We start from the raw sequence: 19,294 nt of genomic DNA, 5'->3' as shown, positions 1-19,294 counted from the left end.
ACTACACAGCCGTATTAGTTTTGCCGGAACGTCCACTCCATCGTCATCGATTGGGGAATCGTGCTCTGGGCATCAGTTACCAGATCACCTCTGGAAGTTCTACTAGAGCATGCTCCGGTCTCAAAACCTTCTGCTAGTCGCCGCAGCCTTTTTTTCATCTTATTTGTGCAATGTAGGCCAGCTTGTCATTGTTCAAAGATTTATGCATTTAGTTCCTTATTTGCTCAATTGCTCTTAATCGCTTAAATTATTTAAACTTACATCACAGTACTTTAGTAAATTTGACTCACCCTTTGATTTTTAATCAGAATACTTCAAATATTTTTAAAACTAAATTTTTTTTTGTATGTAATTGAAAACAAAAATTACAAATTTATTAACACTAAAATCTAATACTAGTAATAAAACTCGGATAACCATTAGCATGTCTGTCCTAAGGTCGAGTTTTACTGAATGAAAGCAATTCATATTTATATAATCCCATATGCATTTACATATCTGGTAGAAATATATTTCAGCTAAAATTAACAGTATTTGTACAATTCGATGAGTCTTTCGATTAACTTTTGATTTTAAGTGATTCTTTCGCTCAAAATATGATGAGGAACGCAACTATTTTATTAATACTTAAGCGCAAATGGAAGTAGTCAAACCACAGATACGTTATCTATGGAATATAATATGACTACTTCATTTTTCTAAATCATTTTTCACCGCGCGCTCACGTTTCCGCTCCGGCAATACGGTGGCCAAAGCGACTAGTACCACAACGTATGCCACAATCACCCAAAATAAAATGTCGCAATAATTAAATAGGAACATGCCAATGATATTGCCACCGGCCACGGAACCCAGACGCCCAATCATCATGGCAAAGCACATGCCCATAGCGTTGATCTCTGTCGGATAGAACTCAATGGAAATAGTGGCAATGATGCCACCACAATTTCCAACACTCATGAGTAGTGTTAAAACGATCACAGTGGCGGCAAAGTCCGATATCCAATGTATTACAGCCGCACAAACGACGGACACCATGAGCCAAATCACTAGTTAAATAGAAAATAAAAGAAGAAATTAAATATATTTCATAAAACATAGTTGTATGTACAATTGACAACACTCACCCAACAAATTAACCTTGCCAACTATATCGATGGTGTAGGAAAATATTAAGAAAACCACAGTAAAAGCGGCACCGATCATTATCAGCACTTCGAACATGAACGTGTCCAAGGCGTTGCTGCAATCATTGCTCGCCGCCGGTGTTGTCACATCCATACTACCAATGACATCGCATACCTTGAGATCCTGACCATTTTTGGCGATGAGGTCATTGAGTACTGTAGGGAACCTAAATAATCAATGAGAAAAGCATCATTTTTAATTAAACCGAATACTATATCATAGTATGTGTTTTCTTCCATAATTATACTGTCAATATACCAGACCAGAGCAGAAAACTCTAAGACACTATCCTAGATCTTGGTCTCAATAACTGTGGAATAAAAAAGGACATGAGCTTCGCTGGCTTTTACTGGTTCACTATTAAACTGTTGGATCTCAGACCAGCTCAGCAAACGTTGGTCAACTTATATCAGTCGCAAGCTCCTTCTGGCTCAAGGTAAATCGTAAAAGGAGAACACTTCACTCTCAGCAAGATTCACATTTCAATGATTATAGGTGTTTTAACTGGACACTGTCCGATCGGACTTCATGTAGAAAGATTGAACTCAGCACTTTCTCCTCTAATGACCCGCTTTTTCCAGATCAAGGCCCAAACATCTTGGATCTCATACTCAACAACAAATAGGGGAAATAGAAATAAAACACTTAAGCCGAATTGTGTTGGGTTCAGAGCGTTTAGCCGGTAGCTGATAACCAACTGCATGAGTTTTTCGTCTGGCTTCACAAAGGACTGTATATAACAGACTAAGTTCAAACCCCACTATGCTTAGAGATCAGCCATCTAACCTAACATAACCCTAACCTGAGGTTAACAGAGCATAGCTCTGATTTATACGGTCTCAAAATTTTATTCGATAGTGCTTCATAGGCTCTATTGTCGGAATCGCAACAAAAATCGAAAAAATATTTATAGAATATGTGTCGGTCTCTGACTTCAATCCCATATGAAAATTCTGTTTAATTTCCATGAACAACAACAACAAGAATACAACAACAATTTCTGCTTAGTTTTGAAAATTTGAAAAGCATTATGGAAAACTCCGAACCTTCATACATACATAAATATTACTCACCACATGAATAACCCCTGAGATATGCCGTAAACCGAAAAGAGTGAAAAGCAAATATTAAATGTGTGCAAAATGCGCTCTTTATAAAATAGCGGTATTGTCTGATTCCAGATAATTTTCAGCGCATCCTTAACGCCATGCACATTGGACAGATCAGCGCCACCCGTCTGCAGAACAATACTCTTCACCGGGAAATTATCTGCTTTATCGCCGGTATTTTTAGCATAAATTCGACGCAGTATATCCAGAGAAGCATCGTGTTGCCCATGCACCAACAAGTACTTCGGGGTTTCGGTTAATGTGGCAAGACCTATCAAGCCCCCAATGGACAACACTGTGTTGAAGAGAAAGAAGACACGCCACGAAGCGAATTTCAGGCCCAATATGACGAAATCCAGTTTCATTGGCAGAATAAGAATAGCCATGCCTACAAAAGAATAAAAAAAAATAATTTAAATTTTTGCACACAAATTATAACTCAATTTCGCACACTCCACTCTTACCTGGCATAAACATCAGCGCAAACGGCAGAAAGATCGACATGAGCGTCACATAGCGTACACGCGTTCTGTTGCTATGATACTCGCCGCATAAGCTGAAGACACACGCCTGACAGCCCGAAATGAAGAAGCCATTGAGGAAACGGAATGCGATCAACATCCAAGTGTTGACGGAGAAGGCCGAGATGATTGTCGCTGCGGTGGCCAAGACCAACGAGTAGCGCAGCGTACGCACACGACCGCATGTGTCGGCCAGAAAACCCATTATATGCGAACTCATCACAACGCCAAAGTAACCTGCCGATGCGAGCAGGCCCTGCTCGGCTTGTGTCGCCGCCAGATCGCATTTTATCATAGGCATTACCATGCTGACACCCATCGTTTCGGCCATCACTGCCATGAAGCAAATGCCACAAATTAGCGTCAATGCATAATGGAAGCGGCCGACACCTGTCAACGTGAGCGCTTCCTCGAAGGTGTGTGAAGCCACTTGTGATTTGTCATGTTTTTCTTTGCCTGCAATGCGCATAAAAATAATCAAAGGGTATTTGTCAATCCAGATGTCTTGTTTACAGTTTAATTTATGCTAAAATTTTGCTTATGAAAACTAAAAGGTTTCGAGTTAAAAACTGTTGTCAGCTTTTTCCCTGGCCCATTAGTACGTGAACTTTGTTGTGGTAATGAATAACGGGTCTGCAAGCGCAACCGCAAGCGATCAGGATGAGTCGGAGGAGAATACATCAGCTACGAGTTTCTACGAAACGAAAATATTCCGTTGGTTTTCTTTGTTTCTATATCTCGGCGGTATAAGTGGTCTAGGCATGTTTTTATCGCTATACTATTTACTTTTCTTCGACTCAACTATGCCTGACATACATTTGAAGTTTCCTATATCTATAGACGGCAAACCGGTGCAAAAGGTCCAGTCGTATACATAAGAGCACTTCTGAAGGTAAGACGAGTAAAGAAAGTATTAGTGTGCTACCTTTTTGCGGTTAAAAAGGGTGATCCATTTCGAGGTTATCTACCTTTTTAAAGAAAAAACACAGAAACTTCAAATTCAATCGAGAATGTTTATTATCATTCGAAAGAACATTCTTTGGCATTTTTTTTTTTTTTTTTGAAGATTATCTCTTTCCAATGTTGACCATTCGACGGGCCCAGAACGTGAAATTATTTATTCACCGAAGTGTTCTTTCAATAAATCCATTGGTTGATGCGATGTGTGAGAAGTGGTGCCGTCTTGTTGAACCAAATGTCGCCAAGATCACGATCTTCAATTTCAGACATCAAAAAGTCGGTTATCATTGTGCGATAACGGTCGCCATTGACGATTCGTTCTTACCGGCATCATTTTTGAAGGAATATGGACCAATGATTCCACCGGCTCACAAATCACAGCAAACCGTTGTTTTTTCTGGATGAAATGGCGACTCTTGACTGTGTTTTTTTTTGCTTATTTACATACCCATTGAACAAAACAGCATCGGATCTTCTTGGAACTTGTCAAGAGTTCATAGAGCTAAGCTTTGTCGCTTGGGAAGGTCGAATGGCTTCAGTTCCTGCACTAGCTGTATTTTGTACGCTTTAAATTTTCGATCTCGACATATAAAATGTGCCAAGTCGTTCCAAACGTCAGTCCGAGTTGCTGCGTACGTCGCCAAAGCGACTCACCATGGTCTTCGTGTACACTCTCAGCTACGGCTGCTATATTTTCTTCACTGAGTGCTGGACGTTGTCTATTCGGTCGAATAGTATCCAATTAAGAATGTCAGGTCTCAATAAGGGTGATTGTGTTGCTCAGTAGGCCCATTATGTTGACCATAAGTTGAGCTTGGCTCACACATTCTTTAAGGAAGGTGAATTTTCGTAATAAAGTTAAACGATTTGTAAACTTTGTTCAAGCGTAAGTCTTTCCATGATGAAATACCAAACAATACTGAACAAAATTAACATAACAACTTTTCACTACTCACTCGTGATCTATCAAAAAAAGACTATTGAATAAAAGTTCCTCTACCTGGATCACCCGTTATTTTCTGTCGAAAAGGTTTTTTTGGTTTTAACTTTGGGCTGAGTACTGCATAGATTATTCTATGTTGCTCTTAGAATTTCTAGGCGAGGTTAGACTAGAAATTATTTTGCGATGTGTACAATATATTCTGTTACCTCGACAATCGGGTTGACGTAACCGAAGAGGATCCGGATTCTTCTTTGGTCAAGCACTGTCAACTCGGTAATATTTTTTGCCATTTAAGCAACAGCAAATATATTTTCCTTACTCGGTCCGACGTTTTGCAAAACCTTTGCATAAAGTATCATTAGGGGATCGTTGTTGTATTATACTAACTCCCTTCTAGCTTTTATATAGCCGGCTAGAAAAGAGTTCTACCGGAACTGCAACCAAAGTGTAAGCCTGAATTTATTTAATCCTTATTCAAATATTCGGCTAAGAAAACCTTGTCTCATTAGTTGAGCTTTGACACCACCGCAAAATGTTGCAGATAGTTAAATAGTTCCATTCCAATAACGGTTGTTTGTAACATCTTGAACCGGCCAATATAGTTACTAGGTTATATAAAAATATTTGAATAGTAAATTGATATTACCAAATTTTGGTTAAACAGGTCCTCGGGAACCTGAAGAGGCCGTTACGAAGCACCCAAAATGGGTTCAGGGGTCACAGGGTGGTCAGGCATGTTCTAATTTCTTTCGGAAAGTGAGCATGGCTATTTAATATTTTCTTCAACTTTTAAAGCTTTATCAATCGTCTTGTTGTTGTTCAGGTTTTCGTCGCACTGATTACTTTCTTTAACATAAAAAATATACAAAAATTCAAAATAAATTTACTTACAGCTTATTAAACCGATACTTTCCATTTAGAACCATTTAGAACCACTTGTGAAGAAGCAAGCGCCGTTACATCAACTCGAAGTCGTATAACCTCACTTTTTACACAGAAAATATTAGACACACCGCAAATTTTATTTAATTAATATATAAACTTGTAGCGCCGCTTCTAAGTTAACACTCATTTGCCAAGACCAATAATATTATTCGGAAATCTCATTAGTTGCTAATAAAAACAAAGGCGACATTAAATTATACGAGCCATTAGTTACATGTAATGTCGGCCGCTAATATTTTTCGCCATAAATTAAAAGAGAAACCTTCTAAGTATGATTTTGCACTTATGTTTTCTTATGAATCTTTTGTCGGTGCCATTCAATTCACCGCACACGATGGTAATAAAATGAAAATTAAGCGACAGCTGGGCGCAAACTAAATATATTATACGAAAATAAATTTGTACGAATTTCTATTATTTGCTTGTAGAACCAAAGGAACACGAGAAAATACCACAATGTTGTACCATGCTGACATATGTTTAGAAGAGACCTGTAGGAAAATGTTGAGTGGCAGCGTATATAAATAGACCAGTTCCTAAGTTCCTCCTATTTTTTAAGGTATACAGGTTTAATTGGGTAGTAACGAATGTTAAGAGTGAATAATCTACTATATAAGCGATTTCTCATTTAAATCAATAGTTTTTGTTATCTCTACCTTCTTTGGATGTGAGTAATAATTAAACTTTCTTAGTAGTTTTCAGTAGAATACTTCGAACATCTTCAGTTCACAGAGATTTTGTTGTTGAGTTATAGTACGCCTGCAAGTGTTCTCACCCATTATTGTTATTATATATGTGACATTACAGTAGATGAACACTTTATACCTTCTGATCAAATTTGACACGGACCGGTACCTTTAAACTGTGCACGCTAACCGTAACGCAAATTTTTTTAATGGATTGGTTCACTATTTTTCAAAATTCATGTGAGGTTTCTTGCGATTCATCCTTCCACCTCTACTAATAACGGTAACATCGAAAAAGTTCATGAAACCGTGCATCCTGAGAGCATCAGCGAGATAATGGAGGATCTTAACATCTTTTATGGATCGGTTCAACAAAATTTTGGTTAATTTTTTGGTATGGAGTGTAATACGAGGTCGAGAAGAGGTCGCAAAAAAGTAGCTTAACAAGGCAGCCAAGGACCTTATCAAAATCATCACTTACCAAAAATATCATAACCATGACGCGACATGGGCTTATGAATATGACATAGAAACTGTTCGAAAATCTAACGAATGGTGCTTAAAAAGCTAAGCCCGACAAAATGTATGGTAACGGAAACCCCTAAAGACCATTCCATCCGAGGCTTATAAGCATACTAAAAAGGAGGCTATTAGTCCGGGTCATCTTTGATCAGGTGGTTCAGCTCTCTCGGGAAACACATGCAATAAATAAATAATTTTAGAAAGGAGAAAGTCTTAGTTGTAGTAAATAAATAACTATCTGAATGGCAAAACACCACTTAATCTCAAATGACCATTAGACGAGATGTAATGTTCGATTGGAGGGGACTGATCAGAATGGGAATCGTGCTGCTTGTTTGAGCTCCTACGAACCGTAGAGGGCCTTTTTTGGCCACTCTGTTGGCGGCTCTGTGCGCGAGTTTGGTGCAGATTGCACAGCCGTAGAGACAAAGGTTGCAGTAGTGCGTTGGCGGCTTGGGGCCACGTGACTTCTTGTGTGTCAGGCCTGAGCAGGTCTTAAAATTTATCCATTGCATGTATGTATTACACCTAACCGAGGTGGAGTTTGGATAAAGCCTTTTGGCGCAGACACAGCAGAAAGATTCCTCCGGGCCGGGTTGGACTCAATACCAGCAGGAGCCAGGAGGATACGGAGCAACCCTGCTGTAAGGTCTTACTTCAGTGATGAAAATCTTAATTTAAAACTTACTGATCCAAACGAGGTTATATCTCCAAAGTACAGACCGGACAAAATCCGGTTCAATTCCGGTAACGTTGAACCGGCTGTTATGAAGTGTTAAGAAGTCCCCGCATGACACTAACTGCCTCTTTGCATGCTCTGCTAACACTACACATCTGACTCCCCTCTCTTTATGGTCCGACCTCGTCGAAACAACTCGTTTCCTGGGCCCTACATGTGTAGAGTAATATGTTTTTACAGAAACTCAAAAGAAATTTACTTTTCCGCAAAATGTTCCTACAGGGCATTTAAGTACTTATATATGTATGTGAGAACGCCTGCAACTAATTAGCGCCTCGAAACAAGCGAAGTGTGCAAAAGAATAAGAAGCGAAATGCATAAGTGAAATATGCGAAACCGTTGTAACATACCTAACACACGCACACATACATACCGAAGTGGCATAACTACACATTTGCAGACATACAGACATAAGAGCAAGTGCAGATTGCGAAATGCCAACTTGAAGAGACCGAAATCGCGCCAATACTTACGCCTACTAAGTAATGGCAATAAACAATTAGTAGACCAAACCGCAAAAACATACATACAGACACACGCACATACCAACACGTACGCCCATATTTACTCCACAACTAGCCATTGTGGCAGACATTGGGACGAAAGAAAAGCCTCGTACAACAAATTTTCTTGCGAGTCATTTTAGTTACACTTGAGACTTAGAATTGCCGTCGACGCGAGTGGTTAGAAGACGGTCATACCGAAAGCCAGACAAAACGCAAAAACAACACAACATACGAAGTCTTAACGCATAGGAAAGTTTTACAGAAAGTCTTCTGCGCTTTTTGTCCTCTGCTGCTGCTTCTCTTACTTACTGTGCTTACTTTCTCTAATTCGATTGTAATTAATTACGAAGACGATGTCACTCGCACCTGCAGGTGCTGCCGCTGCCGCCGCTGCCAACGGCGCAAATAAAGATGAAGAAATCAGTGTGCCGAAATCTGACAGTTTCTTCGAAACGAAAACCTTCCGACTAATCTCCTTGTTTATATACATGGCGGGCATAAGTGGCTTGGGCATGACATTAGCCATGTACTATTTGTTTATTTGGGATTCGCGTATGCCACCGCTGCCGGAGTACAAACATGCGCATCATGTGGGCTAAGGAGTGCTCGTAGATGTGGGGGGAGTGTATGATTGATACGAATTACGAATGGAGAGTTTCTAATGTTAAGTGTGATATCCCAGTAGACGACCTTGGTGAGTATGGCAACTCTGTTTTTTTTTTGTAATTTAAGAATATGTAAGGAAATTCTGTATACAAAATTGTAGAGTATTTGGCCAATTTTGCTAATGCGAAATACTTCACATAATACTGCGCTTCAGCATAAATTGTTGCTCATTAAAAACTCATTCAAAATAAAAGTGAAGTTCTGCATATCACAATAATTTTAATTTTCAAAATATTTATTTATAAAACACTCCTCTTAAAAATGGACTGTCCTTATACCTGCGCTGAAAACTACAAAAGTTCTTATTGTTTATGTGTTTTATGAAAAAGTGTTTTTGTTTAAAATTTTCTTACAACCTGAAATATGCAAGTTAATGACAAGAATCTAATCTCAAATTAAAAACAACTAAGGAAAGGCTCGGATGTAACCGAATATTTTATACTCTTGAAACTTACAAGGACCGTAGCCGGTGAAGTAACGGAGTAAAGTCAACCGGATGTTTGAAAATCATGATAATACACAACGGGTGCTTGGGCAGGTTTGCACCTGTTTTTATCCATTTTAGGCTTAGAGATGCACCATTAAAAAATAGAGGTCAATCTATTTAATAAAAATAACCCACATATTGACATACTACTGTGATCAAATTGAAAGGTGAATTTTTAATTTATAATTCGCGTGTTTTTCAAATCGGTACATTTTTTTTCTATAAGTTGGTAGTACTGTTAGTGATATCTATGTTAAATTTCACGTCAAAACATTTAGTAGTATTTGAGATACGCATTGTTTTGTGAGGCTCTAAAAGCGAATTTTTCGATTCTTACTATGTCTGAATTTATTGAACAAAAAAGTGGGATATTGCACCATCTCATACTGCATTGGTTATTCGTGATCGTTTCGCCACATTTTCAACTAATATCGCGCCGCAACCAACGCATTCGCCTGATTTTCCTTCGTGTAACGTCTGGCTATTCAGTAAATTCACATGACCACTCCGAGGGCACCGTTTTAACTCAATTGAAGATATAAAAGCTGAATCGTAGAAGACTCTGATGGTCATCACGACGGAGGATTTTTCCAAGTGCTATAATGTTTGGAAAATACGTTGGCATAAGTGTATTACAGTGCAAGGGGATAACTTTGAAGGAGATAAGGTGGACAAAATTCACCTTTCAATTTGATCACAGTAGTTATGAGTTATAAAGTCAAGCAGAAGTTGGAAAATCTTTGTATTAGGTAATTGGATGCTAAGGCATTCAACCCATTTTTAACATAAAGACATACTAAAATCAGAATCAGTCATATATCTAACATATTGACCAGTATTTTCGGTAAAAAGTCTACTACGGTTACATATTCGATATCTAGAATATTCAACATTTTTGGTATACCCTTCACAGGTACATATTCGATATCTAGAATCTGCAACATTTTAGGTTCGCAATTTTTGGTCGTAAGGCGATATCCTTCAGAAGCATGATTTTTGCAAAGTTTCAACTCGTTATATTATATTAATTGCTTCCTGATTTGTATACTGGAAAGTTAAAGCATCAGCTGAAATTTAGAACTGTGTTATAAGAGATGTAGGCGTGGTTGCAGGCCGAATTTTTAACTCCGGCTCCTATTAAGCCTTCTCCTGCAATTAGACTGTGCGATCCAATTTTTAAAAATTTCAACCCATAGCTGCTCTATTCTATTGCGATCCTCTGTTCCGAATTATAGTTCTATATCCTAATGTATGGCTTAGTTATGGCATTTTATAGGCTTTCGATTTATATCGTTTTGTGGACATGGCAATTATCCAAATGTACCCATCTACGAAGTGATCGCCACTTTGGTTGATTAAGATATATTAATAAAAATAAATACTAAAGTAAAATCAAATTATCGCATGAACAGATGGACAAGCCCTCGGCTTTCAACTCGTCTCATCTTCTCATCATTTGATAATTTATATATATACTACATCTAAAACCCTATATCTCACTTGAGGTTTAGGTAATACAAACCACTGTTAGGTGAACAAAACTACTACAAGCTGCGTTCCAAAATAAACAGGACTTTAAATAAAACAAAAACAGAACAAATGGTTTTTCGACAAAATCAATTTATTTTATTCGAAAGAGTCTCCTTCTGCTTCAATACAGCTTTTTGCATGGTCCAAAAGCATGTCGAACGAGTGTTTTAGCTCGTTCGTTGGTATGGCCGCCAGTATGCCGGTGCAAACCTTTTGAATGGCCTCTACGTCTGCACAACGCTTTCCTTTCATGGGCAAATGCATTTTTCCGAAAAGAAAGAAGTCGCACGGTGATATATCATGTGAATACGGAGAGTGGTTAATAGTTAAAATGTGATTTTTGGTCAAATAAACGGTCACAAGCGTCGATCGATGAGAGCAATTTTTGCTCGTTAGTCAATTTGTGCGGAACAAACCGTGCAAACACCTTTCGTAAGCCCAAATGTGCGATCAAAATGCGATAAATCGATTGTTTGGAGATGTTCAATTGCATCTCCATGTATTTCAATGATGATTTCGGCTGATTTTTTATGAATTCACGCACAGTTTCGATGGAATTTCCGGTGATCACGAATTTTGATTGGCCCACATGATGAACGTTGAAACCACTCGTGCACTCTGCTACGGGATAGGCAATCAGCACCATAAACTTGTTTCATTAATTGAAACGTTTCGGTAAAAGTTTTACCAATTTTAAAACAAAACCAGAAAAATCGTTAACTTCGGCTGCACTGAAGCTAATATACCCTTCACAGGTGCATTTCTTTTAGTAACTATGTGTACAGTTTGTATGGAAGCTATATGCTATAGTAATCCAATCTGAACAATTTTTTCGGAGATTATGTTATTACCTTAAGCAGTATTTCAGGTCAAATGTCGTGAAGATACCACGTCAAACGCGAAAGTTTTCCATACAAGCCCTTGATTCTGATCGTTCGGTTTGTATAGCAGCTATATGCTATAGTGGTCCAATATCGGCAGTTCCGACAAATGCGCAGCTTCTTGCAGAGAAAATGACATTTGCAAAATTCCAAACGCATATATACAGACAGACGGACGGACAGATGGACAGACAGACGTTCCGACGGTCAGACAGACAAACGGAAATGGCTAAATCGACTCAGTTCAACATACTGATCATTTATATACATATATACTTTATTAGATATCCGGCGGTTCCTTGTGGGTGTTACAAACTTCGTGAAAAACTTAATATACCCTGTTCAGGGTATAATTTAATGTTGGCTCGTTGTTCGAAGCTCATTTTCGCACCGATAACACTAACATTCTGACACTTAAAACGCAATAATTTCATTTCCAATCGATGAAAGTGTCATGGATGTCTCACTGTAGAATCGATAAAGATAGCAGATTCTAACGCACCAGTCGACATATAGATGGCGCCTCCAGGGGCGCTAGATTCAAAAAGCCGTGTTTACTTTAGATCGCATCTTGTATATTTTGTGGCAACATGTTGCAAGAGCATAAAAGTGTTACAGAGTGCAGTTTTAAATATTATTGAGGAACGCATTTTCAATATTTCTTCGCTATATAAGAGTGGTTTCAGTGTGGTTCAATGTAGGTAGATTTCTGATCAAAGATCGCACGTGGACTACTAGTCCTTTGTGATTCAATGTATATACTCTAACGATGATAACAAAATGCTACAAGCCTAATGCAAGCCCTTGGTTATTCGGACACATTAAGGACTACTCCACTATTTCTGATATAAAGAAATATAACAGGATTGAAATACCATATGTGATCAGGACTAGAGCAAGGTATGTATTTTAAATTGAGGTTGTTTTTTTGGAAGAAAAATTACTCTTTTTCTTACCTTGCTAAGTTATTTCTTTACTTAAGTGTTAGGCCACTTGAAATTTAATTCTTAAACAATATGACTATAAGATCATTATATTTTTTTTGTTACTCATACGCCCTGTAGCGTCATCAATTCAACTTTCGTTACAAATACGAAATGTATACAAATCATGCGGGTTAAGAAAAGTGAAAGTAAAGAACTCAAAGAACACAAAAATAAAATTTAAACATATGAGAGAATTTTTCTAGAAGCTAAAAAGTTCGATAAGAGATATATCTGATAAGAAAGTTTTGAAGAGAATAAATTTAATAAGAATTCCTTTTTATATCAGGCGTACAAATAGAAAACCGCCGCTTTCCCATAGGTGACGCCAGCTTTGTAAATCGGCCAGCTGAGATAACAGTCAGCAACTCTACCAAATCTCATTTGTTTATAATTACTGTGTTTTGTTTGGTGCCAAGTAAGGTTCATTTGCGAGAAGTTTTACTTTTTGCGTTTTATTTGAGAAAAATGCAGCTCAGGGACGTCAAATGATAAACTTATGGTGATCGTTGTTTTAGTAAAAAAACGTGTGGAAAATGATTTTGTAAGTTCAAAAATGGCGAATATGACGTGGAAGACATGGACCGTCTGGGACCAGAGTAAAGTTTGCTTGGCTCGCCGTAGGGTACTTTGAACTCTTGCAATCAGGCGAAACTTTTACAAGAGTCCTATCAGACGCAAAAAATACGTTTGAGTCGAGCGTTGAAGAAAAAATTACCGCAATACTCGAAAAGACACTACGAGATAATATTTCTACCTGGCAACGCTCGGCCACATGTTTCCAAGGGGGTGACAATATACCTGGAAACTTTAAAATGGGACATCCTACCACATCCGCCGTACTCTCCTGTCTTCACCGCTTCTGATTTTACTTATTCCATTACATGACCTGGGCGTACAGCACTTTCGTTCTTACAAAGAGGCCAGAAATTGGATCGATTGATGGATAGCATCTAAATACAAACAATTATTTCACATACTGTCTGCTACTTCAATGTTTTTACAATGTTTTTCAGCATAGTGGTGCACCATTTCTATTTGTCCACACTTGATCACTTTAGTACGCGAATACTCAGATTAAGTTATGTGATATTGTTGGATGTGCACTTAAACATGCGGATCCAAACTTTTATTTACATTGGATTTTCTTTTATTTACTAAAGACAATAAATAAGAGATAATAACTTCAAATGTGAAATCTTCTATAGATAAACGATCGTTTTTTTTTCTAAAAAGAATAAAGAGACTGTGGAGCTAAAGCTGATCTTCAATGTAACTCTTTTTTATAAGTATTTTTCGGATTTGGAGTAAATAGAAAAAATATTTTCACTTCTTTAGTTTAATAAATCAAATTAATTAGTTCTCAAATAAATAAAACTAAATAGTTGGCAACCCTATATCGATTCAGATTTGTTTAATAACTCGGGGTATGACATGATCATCAGGACATGAATTCAGTTCATGAAGTGACAAGAGCAACTAACCATCTTCCACACTGAACTAGCGATCTTCGCTTACACCCTGTATTCGATTTGATGTTTATATTATTCTTAAATATTCTTTTTGCTAGTTCATACTCGCTCTCCACAATGTCATACAGCTCTGACATTTTCCTTCAAAATTTTTCGCAAAAAACTCACTTCACACTCACTGACCACACCACACACCCTCTCCACTATGACTGCCTGTCATCGCCAGCATGGCGCTCACTTACTCGCGCAGTCACTACTCTTGGGCGACGGATTAATTAACGCCATTAAAGCGAAATGCAGCGCCATCAAAAAGGCAAAAACAAAACCAAAAGATTGACAAAGCAATACACATGGTTTAATCCTATTTTTCGTTTCACTAAATCCCAAGCAGTCAGAGCCCTCCTACTACGTACTCGCATATGTAGCGGTACAACACCGGCTCAGCCTGCTCGTGTTGGCCTGGTATCTGGTGACTCTGTGTTAATTTCTCAGTGTTTCCTGTCATGTGGCTCTATATTGCCATTAACTTTTTGACAGTTCTACCACAAACGTGTGCCGCCGCATTTTCACCTATTCGCGCTCATCAATTAATTTACAGCTATGTGACTGACATACATATACATATATAAAAGTGATTTTGATTTGATTTAAATTTCGAATCACATTTAAATTGCGCCGATCAGAGCAACCACAGCGCAGATTGCTCGTTGACGTCGCGCGAAAAATGGCGGAAAATCTAGCGAAAATTGTCAATATAATTGAATCGAGTGTAAATAATAATAATGACGACGGCGTTGAGGACACAGCGACCGCGGAGTCCGCCGCTGAATCGGCTGCAATTAGCCCGCCGTCAGAATCAAGAGGCTCACGCCCAACCACCGTCAGGATATCCACCGGTCATTTGCCGTCGTATCGTTTGCACGATGTTGACGAGATATTGGCGCATAAACCGACTTTTTCGGAGCGTTGCATACGCTATGTAATGGTGTTGATCTACTTATGTGGTCTGTGCAGTTTGGGTTTTGTTCTATCCATTTATCATTTCTTCTTTTGGGACTCACGTATGCCACCGTTGCATAAGAGTATGATAATGAAGAAACCACCAGGATATGGCTAAATTTAGAATGATCGAAAATAAAGTGTTAACAAGTCATCGGTGTGTGAGTGTGTGTGATTAAAAAAACCAATATATTCAATGTAGTTATTAGAAATATATTCTAAAAACTGTAACTGCTTCAACAAGTGGAAAATATTTAAAGTTTATCCTGTATAAAAGTTGACCATACACCGTTGGACTTAAAATATGGTGAGTCAGAAAGATAGCATGTAGTAAAGAGAAAAAAGAAAATTTAACAGTTCCAAAGTGTGGTTACAAACATTTCAGTTTTAAAATCTGTAGAACGATATTTACCAATAAAATGTGAATCATTTCGAGGTTCCCTACTTTTTTAAAGAAAAAACACATAAACTTCAAAGTTAATGCGGAATGTTAATTATCATTCGAAAGAAAATCCTTTTCATTTGTGTTTTGAAGATTATCTCTTTGGAATGTTGGCCACGGCTAATGAAAAAAAAACACCTCCATTTGGATGATAATTTCTATACACATATTTCTTAATAAATACTAGGCGCTTATTATCTTATGTCAGTATCTTTTAGGTCAGCATTTAAACAAAAAATTATTTTGATAAAAGAAAAACGAACGAATTTTTATTTAAGATATTTTTTGTAAAATTTGACCTTTTACAATTTATATGGACTCTCTGTTGTATGCCATATCTATCAACCGGCTGTCTTTATTGATTGCAGCAAAATAGATTTGCATTTTTCTTAACTATTGGATACCCAGTCAATGTTCTTTTTTTACTATAAAGCTTCCAGGAGATTTTAGTTGCAGAAGCTGCATAGCTTTATTTCCAGTGTCGTCATAACACTTCTCAGTAACTGTCAAAATCTTTTTTTACAAATTTTCAGAGCATTTTTACCACTAAATATCAGTTGATTTCGATTTCCATCGAATTTTCTTATTATAAAAAAAGGCTTGCTCAAAAATTTGTATAATTTCTGCAAATGCTGGTCCAAATTGTCACTATCTTGACAACAAACGCGACTCATCGATTTTTATTTTGCCCCAAATACGACCACTTTAAAAATCAGCGAAATTTGATTTCGGAATCAAAACTATTTCGACAGATTATTAGGTCTGAAGCGAATTTGAATGAGGTTTTTAAAACATGCTCCTTTTAATAGATTGGTTACTAAACATTAATAGTTAGTTATATTTTAATACTGATATAATAGCCTGTAAACACATATCTTGCTTTAAAATTAACTAATCTGTTGTAAGTTCGGCTATAACCGCGTAAGCGGTGTCTAAAAAGAATCTAAATGAGGAATAATGATTTGCAATAAAGTGTGATATTTTTGATTGTTAAATATTATGTTCACTTCTGTGATGAAAGAGTATGGTGATTTACTTATAAAATGTAAACTCTTTATTTATTCTTCTAAATCATTTTCATGCCCTTCAAATAAGTATCCATCCGATAAAGTGCATATTTGTCAAAACTTTTTCCAGTCCTTGAAGTATTTGGAATAGTATAGCCTTGAAGACATTTTTCGCTGCGGTTTAATCTTATCAAAACCGAATTGGTTTTCTGAGGTTGAAATCGCGCGGAATCAAATCAAGCAAATATTGTGGTTGCGAAACGATATGTGTTGAGTTTTCGGCAAAAAAAAACGCGAAGAACCAATGTAGTATGACATGGCGCATTATACATGTAGTGATGAAGGAACCAAGATTTGTTCCATCATAATTCTGGTGTTTCAGGCGACTAGCTTGCCGCAAATGGTGCATGATGCCCAAATAATATTCTCTGTTGACAATTATCGCGACGAAAAGAATTCATAGCGCACCACACCATGCCTTATTTTCTGAACACAGTAGATTCTAACTTAGACAATATTTGAATTTCACATTTTTAGCTACGCAACCCCCTACTTAAGGGTTATATTCTTAAATATATTCCCTCAAGGTCTTCAATTTGAATTAATCTCTTTACTTTTTTATAAAGGAAAATATTTTTTGAAGTGATTCTTCCAATAATATTAAAAACTTACGTAATATTTAAAAACAGCATACATAGTTAAAGTGAATTGTCGACAAAATCAAAATATTTATTCTTGCTCTTGTCCATAGTTTATACCCTTAAAAATTGCATACTAAAATTTTAAAGAAATATAGCCGCTAGTAGTTAAGGGGTTACATTGGTTTCCTTGGGTCATAAACAGTATTTTTTCAACATTTTTTTTTCATATAAAAAATTAAATATTTTATTGGAATTTTTTATTGTTACAAACAGACAAGTTCTGAAATTTTTATAAAAAACATTTTAAGCTCGGACCTTGGGAGCCGTTTCCGGTGATCACTCGGAAAAAAGTTGTATCCGTGTTGGAAGGAAAACTCCTTACAGGAGCATCTAAAGTGAAAAAATACGTATTTTCGTTGAAACCTTAACTTAACCTGGACAAAGCAAAACACTTGGAAATTGATTTTTTGGCAGTCATTTTTACAAAAAAAATTAAAATTTCACGACATTTTTTTTTTCAAATAGTTCTAATTGAATAATAAAAGCATTCGTTCAAGCTTTTAAGAATGGTATCTCAAAGACCTGTGGAAAATTTTATGAAGACTAGTTGAGTAGTTCTCGAAAAATTTTGCCAACCGACTTCAAAACCACAGTTTCGAGAAAAACACGTTTAAAGACGGCACCCTTAGCTTAGCTAGCATCGAGCGCACAAGTTCTCAAGGCTATATCTCCGAAACTATTACTCGGTTCAACTTGAAAATTTAGGACAATATTCTAGAGTTGTTTTAGAATTTAATAATAATAATAAAACCGTAAACCCATGTAACCCCTTAATGTAGGTAATCAGTTTGCTTGAATGCGTTTTTCTCGAAACAGCATTTGTCAAATTTGCTTCAGTGATTATTCCGAGATCACTATCAAAGTTGTATGTTCTAACATATTTACAGTTTATATATGTACTTTCGCAACAAAGTTGCTAAGGAGAGTATTATAGTTTTGTTCACATAACGGTTGTTTGTAAGTCCTAAAACTAAAAGAGTCAGATATAGGGTTATATATACCAAAGTGCTCAGGGTGACGAGTAGAGTTGAAATCCGGATGTCTGTCTGTCCGTCCGTCCGTCTGTCCGTCCGTGCAAGCTGTAACTTGAGTAAAAATTGCGATATCATGATGAAACTTGATACACGTATTTCTTGGCTCTATAAGAAGGATAAGTTCGACGATGGGCAAAATCGGCCCACTGCCTAGCCGACAAAATGGCGAAAACCGAAAACCTATAAAGTGTCGTAACTAAGCCATAAATAAAGATATTAAAATGAAATTTGGCACAAAGGATCGCATTAGGGAGGGGCATATTTGGACGTAATTTTTTTGGAAAAGTGGGTGTGGCCCCGCCTCCTACTAAGTTTTTTGTACATATCTCGGAAACTACTATAGCTATGTCAACCAAACTCTATAGAGTTGTTTTCTTCAGGCATTTCCATATACAATTCAAAAATGGAAGAAATCGGATAATAACCACGCCCACCTCCCATACAAAGGTTATGTTGAAAATCACTAAAAGTGCGTTAACCGACTAACAAAAAATGTCAGAAACACTAAATTTTAGGGAAGGAAGCTGCTTGAAAATGGGCGTGGCGTCGCCCACTTATGGATCAAAAACTATATCTCAGGATCTACTTAATTAATTTTAAAGCAAAATAAAAGAATATGTAAATGACGGATAATGAAATCTCGATTATCACTTTATCATGCGAGAGTATAAAATGTTCGGTGACACCCGAACTTAGCCCTTTCCTTACTTGTTATTCTATACTATTGTTATATCTAGAAAAAGGATGTTTTTTCAGACATGCGATTTTCAAAAAGGAATAAGGGTTTCCAGTATGTTTTAAAAGTGATTTCTGGCAACTGATCACCCCGGATGGTTGGAATAAATTTCAGCCGATAGGCCTAATTTTGAAGCACATTTTGCAATTGGGACCGCATTTCAACAATAACGCGCCACAACAATATCCTACATTTCAAGCACGTAAAAGTAATTAATCATTTCTCCACAGGGTGTAA

The 19,294-nt window shown here is 37.1% G+C and overlaps 4 protein-coding genes across 5 annotated transcripts in view; 3 read left to right on the top strand and 1 right to left on the bottom strand.

Annotated features, from left to right (window-relative positions):
- Window positions 1-319: 319 nt before the first annotated feature.
- LOC120774050 (synaptic vesicle glycoprotein 2B) lies at window positions 320-5,983 on the bottom strand. Its single transcript, XM_040103352.1, has 5 exons — window positions 5,613-5,983; window positions 2,762-3,274; window positions 2,262-2,685; window positions 1,128-1,354; window positions 320-1,049 (listed from the first exon to the last, which is right to left on the bottom strand). Exons 1-5 carry the CDS (start codon window positions 5,635-5,637, stop codon window positions 691-693), a joined length of 1,548 nt encoding a protein of 515 aa, XP_039959286.1. The 5' UTR covers window positions 5,638-5,983; the 3' UTR covers window positions 320-690.
- LOC120773520 overlaps window positions 3,439-19,294 on the top strand; it is a 50,074-nt gene continuing 34,218 nt past the window's right edge. The window contains exon 1 of the mRNA XM_040102477.1: window positions 3,439-3,710. Within this exon, the coding sequence (XP_039958411.1) occupies window positions 3,439-3,696 (258 nt within the window). The 3' untranslated portion in view covers window positions 3,697-3,710. The remainder of the gene's footprint in view (window positions 3,711-19,294) is intronic.
- LOC120774053 lies at window positions 8,273-8,737 on the top strand. Its single transcript, XM_040103357.1, has one exon. It carries the CDS (start codon window positions 8,473-8,475, stop codon window positions 8,716-8,718), a length of 246 nt encoding a protein of 81 aa, XP_039959291.1. The 5' UTR covers window positions 8,273-8,472; the 3' UTR covers window positions 8,719-8,737.
- Window positions 8,714-19,294, top strand: part of LOC120774051 (ras guanine nucleotide exchange factor P) — a 46,726-nt gene continuing 36,145 nt past the window's right edge. Inside the window, exon 1 of one of the 2 annotated variants that reach the window (XM_040103356.1) lies at window positions 8,714-8,813. In XM_040103356.1, the coding sequence (XP_039959290.1) occupies window positions 8,732-8,813 (82 nt within the window). In that variant the 5' untranslated portion in view covers window positions 8,714-8,731. Of the gene's footprint in view, window positions 8,814-14,799; window positions 15,445-19,294 lie in introns of those variants that run through there. The other variant, XR_005705218.1, reaches the window with a different exon arrangement.

This window comes from Bactrocera tryoni, chromosome 4 (assembly GCF_016617805.1).
Source record: "Bactrocera tryoni isolate S06 chromosome 4, CSIRO_BtryS06_freeze2, whole genome shotgun sequence".
Lineage (NCBI taxonomy): Eukaryota > Metazoa > Arthropoda > Insecta > Diptera > Tephritidae > Bactrocera > Bactrocera tryoni.
Note: the sequence above shows the minus strand (reverse complement) of the source record. Positions and strands in the feature narration are given on the sequence as shown.

What these genes read in the sequence shown, in the direction of transcription:
- LOC120774050 (XM_040103352.1), bottom strand. Translation starts at nt 5,637, where the DNA reads ATGGAAAGTATCGGTTTAATAAGCT. An exon ending in TCTCAGGGGTTATTCATGTG is followed by an intron (nt 1,355 to 2,261) that starts GTGAGTAATATT and finishes TTGATTATTTAG; the next exon opens with GTTCCCTACAGTACTCAATG. An exon ending in TGGCAAGGTTAATTTGTTGG is followed by an intron (nt 1,050 to 1,127) that starts GTGAGTGTTGTC and finishes CTATTTAACTAG; the next exon opens with TGATTTGGCTCATGGTGTCC.
- LOC120774053 (XM_040103357.1), top strand. Translation starts at nt 8,473, where the DNA reads ATGTCACTCGCACCTGCAGGTGCTGCCGCTGCCGCCGCTGCCAACGGC.